Genomic DNA, 12,434 nt, shown 5'->3' with positions numbered 1-12,434 from the left:
TTTAATGAGGAGAACGAGCATCTATGAATTTTATCTCTATTTTCCTTTTTAGGCTAACGCTAAACAAAGCGCTGAGCGCCGTCAATACATGCGCGACAACGACCTGTACAAACAATGTGAATCTGAGATGCAACGCGGACAATACTTCCTCCCTGCCTGCCGTAACTTCACCGTCGCTGACAACAGACTGAACGAATACTACTACAACTTCAACTTCCAGAACGTAAGTATAATGCGAACAAAACCATCATGGACAATCATGTAACATTATGTCGCATTACATGAGGCAGTATTTAAATTATTGAATGTGTGAAACCATGTGTAAGTATTAGTCGCTTTTACAACGCGCCAGGGCGCTCTGCGACACCTAACCGCCACTGGAATCTGGCATGGTAGATATTTTTCGGAAGCTGACATCTCTTCATCTCTTTTGGGATTTCATCACTCATCCTTTAGGTGGCCGCCTCCTACGTTATCTAACTGAGCAATATCTTACTCCACAATATGAAAGCATGAGAGTATCGCGTAACGCATAACGTATAACGCCTGAGACGCGAAGCACTTTAGTAAGTTGGACCGCAAAGCGGTCAGGGGGTCTAGCTCCCTGTTTAAATACAAAAATAAAGGTGATGATTAAGGTTAATGATAAGAGCGTAGAAGGCACTCCTGCGCAAAAAAAATGTATGTAAAATCACAGTGAATGAATGAATGATTTATTTTATCTTCTGTTCCTCGGTAGTTCTGGATTATGATTAGTGATTTTTTACGTAAACATGGCTCGTTTTTAAACCAGCGTAGCCATGTATTTTTCCATTTATTTTTTTCATTGGTTCGCTGTCAAGAAAACTAATCTTGATGTAATGCTCACAGGTTCCTGAATACTTCAAGAACTACACCTACAAGGCCTTCTCTATCGCCCGTCATCTTGGATACCAATACCAAAGCGAGAATTTCGTCAACCCTCATTACAAACCAAACGAAATTGAAGGAGTGTTCAAGTTCTCACCAAGCTTCAGATACGCTAACTTCTCATTCTACTCTCCCGCTTTCTCCGCCGTCTTTGACAATGTCCCCGTCAACCAATACTTTTCCGCTATCTTCGCCCCCCACCCAACTTACTCCGCCTTCGACTTCCTGATGCAAGAGACCTTCCGATCAAGATACCAAGGTAATTATTAAAATTAAAGATGACACTGAAAAAAATGATGCTATTTCAGCACCCAGGATGTCAAAAATGTGTCTGGTGATCCCAAGATGCTACCTTTGCTGCCCTCGTAGTTAACTTTACATCCTATGAATGCAAATTCAACTGCGTGGGCAATCAAGGCAGCATCTTAGGATCACCAGACACATTTTTGACATCCTAGGTGCTAAAACAGAGTACCATTTTTTCAGTGAAGAACAACGTTACATTAGGCAGTTTACCATCCCAATATCATTGTAAGCAAGTCTGATCACTAAAATTGAATTTGACTCTATTTTGCAACTAAGAACTACAATTTTTACTTACCTGAAGGAGCACTTATGTGCATAGAAAAACTGATCCTACATACATTGTTTCTAAACTTAGCTAGGTATTTTAGTTCCTGATTGCAAAATATAGTCGATTTAAGGCTCACACGAAACTATCTGATGGGTCACAAACACGCTGGAACTGAGTTTTAATTTCGCGTCTCATACCTATTTTATAAACAAGTTCTTGAGAGTTTTTAAAATGTTCTGAGACTTTAAATGTGACTTGTGTGCCACCTGTCAATTTTACAACCCTCCGGAGCCTACCTCCTTCTTAGGAAGTAAAAATACAAAATATACGCTAGCAACACTGCTGTAGAAAGACATCTCTTAAATTCTGAGAAATGTTATGAATTTCGATGGTACTCTTTTGGTTACACTTTCAAAAATTGCAACCCCTAAATTCTACTAAAGTACAGTCGCATGAGCCTGATTTGATCTATCTTTCTAGCTGCTTGTGTTGCTGACAAGGGATTTGCCACCACCTTTGACAACAGAACTTTCCCAGCTCACTTCCAAAACAACTGGTACGTCCTCATGGCCTACGTTAACAGAAACAACTACTACAATAACAACTTCAACGGGTACTTTCAACAAAACAAAAACCAGCACAGCTACAGAGACTACAACGAAAAGAGATTCTACTCCGCTGTGCTCGCCAGAGAAAACAGCCACGGCCAAAAGGTAAGTGTGATATTCATGATCGGTTTTCATTGTTTTGATGAGATGTTCACTAAATTATTTAATATGCGGATAAACATATTACACATTTTTCAATGGTCCGTTTTGGGTTTTCCTCTATGTTCTTATATTGTAGGTTTAAATTACTCCCCTATTGCTTTAAAACCTAAATAATAAGGGAAAATATACTTAAACATCGGATTTTGCCCGCAAATGAAATGTATAAATCTTTCACGCACAGTTTTACGAAAAGGATAAAAACCTGTGACAGCAACCTTCTTCAGATGGGACTAATGAAATTATCAACATCTAAGGCAAATAAAGATGAAACACGTTATTATTTTTTCTTTTTCAGGAATTGAAAGTTGTCCTCAACAATGGTGAATACGAATTCAATTTCGAACCCGCCTCCCAGAACGCTGGATTCTCCAACTCCTTCTCCGCCAGCAACCCTGCTGCCAAGGTCCAATTCAACAAGGAATACCAACACGTTCAGTACAAGTACATGAACGACTTCTTCGACAAGAATGGAAAGATCTTCGCCCAATTCTACGCTCTTCCTGACGGAGCCATCCGCTTCTTTGCTCCTCAAGCTGGACTTGAATTTTTCTACGATGGTGCCCGCGTTAAATTCCAAGTGAGTACAGCTTGAGATGAAATCATAACTGATTAAAACAGTCGTGATAGCTTATTCTTTAACGTTTTACCTAAAAAGTCGTCCTGGAATTCATGTTGAAAGTTTCACTTCTCCAAAAATTATTAAATCCATGGAAGCGCATTAAATTGAAATTCACAAATTTAAAAACGGCGATTTCTTGTATCAGAGGGATTTGGACATCTATCAGGCTAATTCTCCCAAATTCCTATTTTTTTTATCAGATTCGAGTCTTTAAAATTCCTCGATTTTTTTAGCAAAAAAAATATAAAAGGTTTTGTTGACGTATAGGAGCCGGAGTCCGGTTTTTGCGGTCATGCATTTGTTGTTATATTTACACAATGAAAGCATTATTTGGAAAATTGACAATTTTGCGATAAATATTAGTGATAGTTTACTTCATCGGCACAAAACGCAACGATAATATTCAGTTACGGAGTAAGAGAAACAAGCGAAACGCCTTCCTTTGAGGCGCAAGCGACGAACACTGAACGAATTGCATTACAACGCCTTGATGCAACTATACGTGCTCGACGGATGTCCGTGTTGCATGCGCACGCAGATGAAGGCGTTTTGAGTGTCTAACTCGCCGCTTCACAGTTCATCCGCGCCCCGCGGTGCGGCGCCAAAGGCGGGTTTTATTACGAAGATCCAAAATTGCAGAGCGCTAAAAATTATTCGTTTATACCACGAAGAAACCTAGGCACGAATAAGGGCACACAGGCGTAAGATGTGAGTACCTTAATTGAAGCTTCAATTTTGATATCATCATGCGTTGAGCATGATCTGTAGGGCAACTATTTATGCCTAAGAGATGTCTTTGAAGTATAAATGAATAATTGAAGGCACTCTGTCATTTAGATCCTCGCAGTAAAGCCCACCGCACAATGAGATGAGCCTTTTAAAGAGGTCGAACGTGAAATTTTCTACTAATACTGCAAATGTTGATGAGTATTTCTTCTTCATGCTATAATCTTTATGGGATGCATCTTGAATGAAATTTTGCAAGATAATCAGTGAAACAATTTCCTCGAATTTAAATTCCAAACATTATTAAATAACAACAACAAATGTTTGCTTCAAAATAAAGCGAAAAATTTCGTAAAGTTTCCTTGGAGCCATTAAGATTGTTTCCCAATAGTTCTACACGACAAAAATAATGATGTTCCTCGACAACCCGTGACTAATTGGTGATTTTTACTATTTCCTAGGCCGCTAGCCAATACCGTGGTGCCGTCCGTGGTATCTGTGGAACTTACTCCAACCAATACGCCGATGACTTCACCAGCCCCAAGAACTGCATCATGAGCAACCCTCAGTACTTCACTGCCGCCTACGCTTTCATCGACTCTTCCTCCCCTGCCGAACTCAAATCCCAACGCGACCATGCTGAACAAGGCTCCTGCGCCTACAAGACCTACCTCGCTGGCAACTACGTTAGCCGCAATGAAGGATCCAACGGATACAAGTACTACAAGTACAACAACTCTGACAAATACTACGAATCTGCCTACAAGAACTCCAAGTACTACGATGCATCTAGATACAACTACCAATACAACCCATACTACCAAAGCCAGAAAAAATACGCCCGCAACGAGGACAACTCCTACTCCAGCAGCAGTTCTTCCTCCTCCAGCTCTGACAGCTCCTCTTCCTCATCCTCCATGGACGCCTCCTACTACAACAGCTACGAACAGAGAAACCAAAACGGACCTTCCATCCACAAGCTTTACCGTGTGATGAACGAAGGAGAGAAAACTTGCTTCTCTGTTAACGCTATCCCTACTTGCAGATATCCATACAAGCCCCAAGGTGGAGCTTACAAGGAGGTAATTATAGATGTATAATTATGCTTTAGGCTGTGTGTGATTTACTTTAACTCAACGCAGAGCTCTTATTAAAAAAAAAAAACTCTTTAATCATCTCTTTCCTCGGGGGGAGGAACAAATTTTGCACCATGCATTTGGGGAGGAGAGACCAATGCCTACGTTAAAAGGAGAAATGGGCAAAAGGGGATAAACCTAGCGTTATTAGTAGACCAATTTTTGAAACATTGCATGAGTTCATAGAAAGAAAATATTTTGAAGCCACGTTTTTTTTTTTTCAAATAATCGATGACAATTAGGGAGAAGTAAGGGGTTGCGTAGCGTGTCATAGATTTATAAGGGAAGTTCTGTCTGGCGTCATAAATATGGCACATGAACAAAATAGCGTAAAAAAGAGTAAACCTAGCATTTGAATAAAATCAATTGTAATTGATGCCTTTTTTAGTCACTCGAACACTCATCGGTATGATTAAGGGTTCCCTCCCGGCGCCCAACCGAAAAAGAGACAAAGTATGTCTTAGGTACAAGTATATAATTTTTCCGGCTTATTTCTCGATGGTCGCAATGGAGGGATTTTTAATTAAGAGAGAGCGTCATGATTGGTCGCAAAGTATGAAATAGAAATGGGACGTCTCGGTTGTTGTATCCTGCTTGTTTTCAAAACATGTTCTTTCTTCAGGGCTGCTTTTTGAATTCAAGATAAATATTAATATTTTTAGAAATTAATTGCTTGTTGAGATAAATTTGCTTGGCAACTTATTATCGTACATTCCCTGAATAAATGAAACCACATCCCCTCCGCCAATTATCTTCATTCACCATTAATTACGGATTTTTTTCGTAAAATAAAACATGTAATTTTTCCCTTTCAGATCGACTTCTACTGTGTCTCAAGAAATTCTGAGGAAGCTCGCCACTTCGAGAAGCTCATCAAGAAGGGAGCTAGCCCAAGCCAACTTTCTACCAAGAAAGCCAACGGTCAATTCAAGGTTAACATCCCTGAATACTGTGTAGCTTAAGTTTTAATTGTTAAGTAATTGTATATATGTATTAATTACACTGTAGTTTAGTTTTATTCCGTTTAAGCAGAGACCGGACTTTCAATTTTCAAATTAAATCCGTGTCCTCTGTGTATAAAAAAATTGAATAAACTCATTTCTAGCAAAAAAATTTCAGTTTTAATTTGTTTAACATGCTCTATCCGAAAATTTTAAGGAGCAAAAGAGCTCATGTAGTCGGTACGTTAAGTTCTACTACCGCCTCAGATACCTGGATCAACATAAAAAATAATGATATCATACAAGAAGAAAAATAGAGGGGTTTTTCAAATCAATTATGGAATGAACAAATGAACCATACGTTTACACTACAACAAAACTAAGAAGTTAAAATACTCTTTATTGATCAAATAGTGGAATTCCACATAAAAATGAAACGCAGCTTCCCTCGCTTGATAAGAAAAATTGATATAGCCAAGGTAAGAAACATACCTCAATTGTATAAGTGTTTTCTTTCGCACTATTCAAAGCAGTACGCAAAGTAGTCGAATCGCTTCAAAGAAACTGACCTTGTCTCGGGACGAAATACATATATTTTTTTCTAAATTTTCATGTTCTCAGTCGCACTGCTATCAAATTGTGTATCCTTTTTCGAGTATCACAGCAAATAATTAAATAATGAATGAATTCATGCAGGAGAAATCTTGCTTTCGTGGTTGTATAGATTTAGAATTCAGAGATTTCTTCTCTCGTACCGTATGAGCTATTATCATATCAATGAAGCATATAGAAAAAGCGTTCAATTGAGGTTTTGGAGAGTCTAAATAATTGAACTTGAATGAGTCTTAGTGACCATTCAAACGATGAAATCCGATGACTGTCTTTACAGCCGTCCATTTTTATTCATTTTGACAGAAGAAAAATCTCTTCAAGTGCGTATAACGGACATTGAAAGGAATGACATGCCGAATCCTAGCGGCCGAAAAGAATAGGTAACACCACTCGCTCGGGGAAATCCGTCTTTTCTAACACACGATTAATAATGTTTGTAAAAAGAGTAAACTGTATACGACTCCGTTCCGCACAGCAGTTCATTCCAAGTATTTATTCAAATTCAATTTCATTTACCTCTATTAAGCCTGAATCATCTTGATTTATCCCTATTGATCCCGATTTCTCTCTATTTATCCCGACTACATGAACCCAGATTAAAAGCGTCAATACGCTGTTATCAGCTACTAAGTGACTTGCAAAAAGCCAGGTCTCAAACTCTGCGGCTTTTCCGGCGGCGGTAGGCTTGGATTACGCTAAGAGCATCCTGTGTTGGTGTGTTTCACGCAACCCGCACTGCATCGGCTATTGTTCTTGTGTGGATCAAGGCCGAGCGGCTGACCGCCAGGCCATCGGGCGGTGGGCTGAGGCGCTGCGGACGCCGATTTGCAAATTTCGGCACGGATGCGCTCCGCCGGCGCCGCGGCGCGGCGCGGGCGTCACGGGTCCGGCGCCTGCGGATTCCGCCGAGGAAAGTGAGAGGATGCGCGAGAGTAGTAGATCCGCTGCTCATACCGCGGTGCCATATTGCCCCAAAGAACATGGTAACTAATTATAAAAAATCATCTGGCTTTAAGCAAAAAAAAAGTAAGGTAAGGTTAACCTAAAAGTTAACCATCCATGGGAAGGAACCTAGTTTAAGGGGGTGGCCACATGGGCCGCGGCCCATGGCGGCAAAATAGGAAGCGGCAAATTTTGCAATTTTTTTGAATGTAGGTATTAAAAAAAAATCGGATTTTTAAAAAAATCACAAACAAAATCTCTCATTTTCTGAGAGTATAGTAATTTCTAATTTTGTCGTCTTTCGGTGGTACAAGAGACAGCACCCTTAATTAATCGAGTTAAGAGAGAGATCAAACACGCAATTTGGTCAGGAACGGCGCGACTGAGAGAGAAATGATGACGAGGACTTGAAATGAAAAGAAGAAGCCCTCGGCGCGGCGGTCGGCATGTATCACATATGTAGCGCCTACATTCCTACAAGGCTGCACGAATACAGTGCGGTCACTGCGATCAGCGTGAAACGGATAGCGCCTACAAGAATGCATGAATACTTCACGCATTGCGCCAAACACAGTGTGATCAGCGTGAAACGCATAGCGCCTACAAGACTGCGTGAATACTTCACGCATTGCGTCAAACACAGAGGTAGGGTTACAAAAGTTAACCATCCATGGGAAAGGGAACCTTAGTTTTTTGACGAAAAATTTCATAAAACGATTTTTATAGAGTTTTTTCGATAATTTAAGTCCGAGATTTTGAAGAATTTCTGATCTACGTGTCGCATCGTGGAGAATATTTGTATGTTACGAGCGACTAAGTTCATGATTGTGCCAGAAAGAGGCAAGAAGGTGCAATATAATCTGACAATGTTCTGACATATACACGGCAGATTAGAATTTCAGAGAGCTGTCACTATAAGAGCATCGTTTTTTGAGGTAGAAACTTTAAATAATCCTATAATCTACTTTCTCTGACATTTTTGGGAGGCAAATGGAGGAGAGTTACTGACAAAGGCAAATTTCAATAAATTGATGTTAGTTTATAGAATTGAGGAAGAATCGGATAAGAAATTTCAATGGAAAACTCTTTCTCGTGCCTTAAAAAAAAGGTTTCAGGCGGGTTAATTCATGTTTGGCCCATAAGAGGGCATTGCATAAGTTGCATTATGACCTGATAATATTGTACTGTGAATATAACAGATTTTTTTGAACACCTCGCTTCCTTCAATCTCAAAATTTCAAACCGCCACAAAGTTTGTAGCGTTCGACATTTCTGGGCGTTATTCAACCAAAAACGCCTACAAAGCACTCTTTTTTGCCTTGGAAACAATAACTTAGCTTTCGGTTTTTTAGCGATATTTTTTTTACTTATTTTTTTTATTGTATTAAGGTCTCTTTTTCTGGGAACGGTCACAATTTTGAATTTTTTTCTCGCTCCTCATCTGATTTGGCATCCGAGACTGCTGATCACGAGAGTGATTCTGCCCGTAATTATGAGGACTTCCGTCGATACTGTAGTAGAGGCCAACTCATCGGGCTCAGTTCTTTGCTGGCATGAAGACACGCTGTTGTTAACAGGTGAGGCGGCTAATTATACAATTTGTAGATGAGCACTTTTTTTTCTTTTCAGTCTCCAGAGAATTCAACTCTCACTCAAACGCAGACTACTAACCATTTCCTCCGATTTTGACATATTTCTCCTCAAGGTTCTCTTCTCGTTAAGATCCACGAGAGAGATGTCATTGGCAGTCATTTGCAATGAGACTTAGGCTTTTTTCATACGCTTCGCAGTTTAATGTTATCTAAATTATCTACACAATGCTGCCATGCTAAGGAAAAACGCAGTATGAGCCCCTAAACGTCGCCACATTTACTTCAATAGAAACCGGATTTACTAGGCAAAGTTTGAATATTTTTCTTCAAAATTTTCAGCCAATTTTGTTCGCAATTCGATCTAAAATGTCTGAAAATTCTATGGGGAAATGTGAATACCTCTACCTAAAAAACATAAGTTTTATCCGATGGAATTTGGCAACTTCCTAATGCTCATACGGCGTTTTTCCTTAGCCCAGCAAAATGGTCTTTGTAAAAATATACTGGCACAAAAAAGCCTTTAGTCTGTATTCTTTAGAAACAAAATATTTATGAGATTAAAGCACAAGTAATCAAAGGACGGTAATTTGACGGAGAAAATATCAATTTCAACGCATTCAATTCAACACCAAATTCACGTAACTTTTTCAAACCGGGTCTCACTTCAAGGCTCTCGTTTCCTTAGCATCTCTCTCATTTTGTCGTAAACAAGAATAATGCTGATCCCCCATATGAACTTTCACAAAGTTCTTTTAGGAGGACCGTAATCGTCTGGTCGTGAGTCTTCTGTAAAAGTTTGTCACTGATGTGACCTGAGGTTAGATGTACACCCAAAAAAGAGCAGGACAATGAAATAATAAGTCACAGATTTATGCCCGATCAAAATACCAATCGACTCATTCCGTAGCCCACGAGGCATGCATATTAAACGTGTGCACGTATGTATAAACAGTCTGAAGACTTGGAGGGGTGACCCCACCCCATTCTGCTGCACGGGAGGATACTGCCCCCGTATTGTCTTCTTTGTCCGTCCCTAAATGAATAATGACCGTTTCCTCCGATACACATGTAGTAGCTTTTAATACCGTCAAGTATCTTCATAATGGGAGGATGGATGGCTAGATATTCGACGAGATACCTAGATTATGATCAGATCCTTCCTTTTGGGGGTCAACGCCCTTCGCCGGGTTTGAATCGGACGGCACTGATCGATGAATGGTGGAGTGAAAGTAGGGGTCGTGGCGGTATGTTCGGTGGATCATCCGGCTCAGCAGCCGTCGAACAGAGGTACTCATCGTAATCAGTAGCATGTTGTTTACTTAACTGTCAAATCAGAGACGCACTTTTTAGGTGTTTTGATGTGAAGGAGAAAATCAAATATAAATAAAACATAGTTGAGTCACTTGTTGATGAAAGTGTCCAACTCCGTAAAAAGTGTCTGGTTGTCATAACTAAAGAAAAACTATCTGCACAGCAAAAAACTGTTCGACGGTTAATTTATCAGAGTGGCGTTGATTGCAAGTAATCGCGATTACATGGTAAAATTACTGATGTTGTGCCGGAATGTTATGCGTGTGACCTATTCACTGATTGAAGGGGATTTTCATAGTGAAGTTTATTGCAATGCAATTGAAATAAAGTTGCAGTTTTGTTTGCATTTCAAATTGCCTACCTTTCTTACACATGAAATTCATTCATTTGATACTTTAAAAACAGCATTTATCACCCAATTATGTAAAAAGTATTGGAATATCATGGAAAAAATTGCAATTTCAAATTGCTAAGTTATTTGAATAATTTAGTTGTACTGTGCTACTTGGGTAAATCGTTATTTTGTCATGAAATAGATCTAAAAAATATTTCTCATACAGTTTTATTCTTCAACTTTGATCAAAAATAGGTACTTGGGCAAACGAAAACGTAAAATGTTAGCCCGTTTTAAATTTATCCTTTATATTACAAGATCCTGCAAGTCATCTTAGACTTGTGTTCCTCCTTCATATTTGACTGGCTGGCAAAAAACTTTTGCGTTTCTACAAAGTCAACGCTCATCCATAAAGAGAGCCTTGTTAGCAAGAATCAACAAATCATTCCATCTCATTCCGTCAAGAATCAACAAACACTGTTTGGGCTGGCACTGTGCCGAGTTCATGTGGAGACTAATGAAAAGTAGAATTCATAAATTGAGGAACGAATTAAATTAACAAGTGAGCCTCTCTCAGACGTTTATTCCCTTGGGTTGAGATAATCAAGACAAAACAAGTTGAGGACAAATCAAGCGACAATAAGTGAAATTGAGCTGCTTTTCAGTCTGAAATTGACGCACAATGGTACGCAAGTAACTAAGAACAGACCAAAAGAATGACTTAATTCACCAATCAATTTCGTCGGTTTTGGAACCGTGTTTTGATGGCTAAAATATTGAAATTACCACAAATAATCATCCCCATCCGAAACAATATTTTCTGTCTCTGTTCAGTTGTTAAGAAACTGAACACTCTTACTCTCGTGTGTGTGTCCATTCGATATCTTAATGGATAAAATAAACATGTTCCATCCATCGTGTTTTCAAAAGGAGCCCTGCCTTGCAACGGCAATTTTCGATGAATCGGAAACTTATTTTAATAATTTCATCCCATTTCCATTCAATCATACGGTGCGACCGACTAATTGCTTATATTGCTAATTCAACAACCGCTAGTTGCTAAGACTAGGAAGTGAAGAGTTGGTTTGTATTCAGCATTAAACATTTAATGAAATCAATTAGTTAAATGAAAACTACCAATTGAACTGAGCATGAAAATATCCTTGGTTTCTAAATCAAACAATTATATAGGAGTTAAGTATAACAAACTATGATCTGCTGTGCTAAAATACCTGTATTTAATTGTAAACTGCATTAAACTGACGGCAAAAGACAGTTCATTCCTCCATTTTTAAACGTTTTTCTCCAATTTCTCTTATCAGAACACAATTGAAAAATATGCGAGGAATTCAACTGATTATATGAACGTTAAGTCACATGCAACAGCTAGTACCATTTTCTCGTGCAAAATTTCAAAGGTCAGAGTTCTCAATAGTATGGAACACGTTACACGTTACCTATTTGCAACATTCATCTCTAACATATTGGACACACACCTATTTACTCCATACACTTGGACCGAGTTTATTAGACAAGCACCAAGTTGCATCAAGTGCGAATGGAGAAAAAGAGGTTTAAAGTTCTCATTTCTTCATTGTGAGACTAAATATGAAGGCCAAGATTTAACGACTACATTCATGCGCATCATTTTTTTTCATTCGTATTTTTTCTAAACTTCGAATTTTTACAAGAATTTTCAGACTATATAAAAACTCACCACAGTTGACCCATTTTTTTCTGTTTTTGCCTCCCAAATTGTGATTGGATATGCGTTACTTTTAAACTGTGTTCATTTTAAGTCCCAGATTTACCTATTGCATCATGTGAGGAACCATAGGGGAATATTCAGCTCGCCTTGTTTCGGATCTTCGAACACACCCGACTGAGCGGTGGGACGAACCGATGCCGACGCCGCGCCGCGCCGCCGCTCCTCTGAACGTGTAATCGGTGACATTGGTGAACCTCGTG

At 39.1% G+C, this 12,434-nt stretch overlaps 1 protein-coding gene across 2 annotated transcripts in view; it reads left to right on the top strand.

Annotated features, from left to right (window-relative positions):
* LOC109041147 (vitellogenin) overlaps positions 1-5,847 on the top strand; it is a 393,940-nt gene extending 388,093 nt beyond the window's left edge. For both annotated transcript variants that reach the window (XM_072298066.1, XM_019057357.2), the window contains 6 exons: positions 53-223; positions 871-1,168; positions 1,964-2,196; positions 2,549-2,830; positions 4,060-4,680; positions 5,550-5,847. In XM_072298066.1, coding sequence (XP_072154167.1) covers positions 53-223; positions 871-1,168; positions 1,964-2,196; positions 2,549-2,830; positions 4,060-4,680; positions 5,550-5,696 — 1,752 coding nt within the window. In that variant the 3' untranslated portion in view covers positions 5,697-5,847. The remainder of the gene's footprint in view (positions 1-52; positions 224-870; positions 1,169-1,963; positions 2,197-2,548; positions 2,831-4,059; positions 4,681-5,549) is intronic.
* The last annotated feature ends 6,587 nt before the right edge of the window (positions 5,848-12,434 follow it).

This window comes from Bemisia tabaci, chromosome 1 (genome assembly GCF_918797505.1).
Source record: "Bemisia tabaci chromosome 1, PGI_BMITA_v3".
NCBI classification, from domain to species: domain Eukaryota; kingdom Metazoa; phylum Arthropoda; class Insecta; order Hemiptera; family Aleyrodidae; genus Bemisia; species Bemisia tabaci.
The sequence above is the reverse complement of the archived record's forward strand: the minus strand, read 5'-3'. Positions and strand labels throughout refer to the sequence as shown.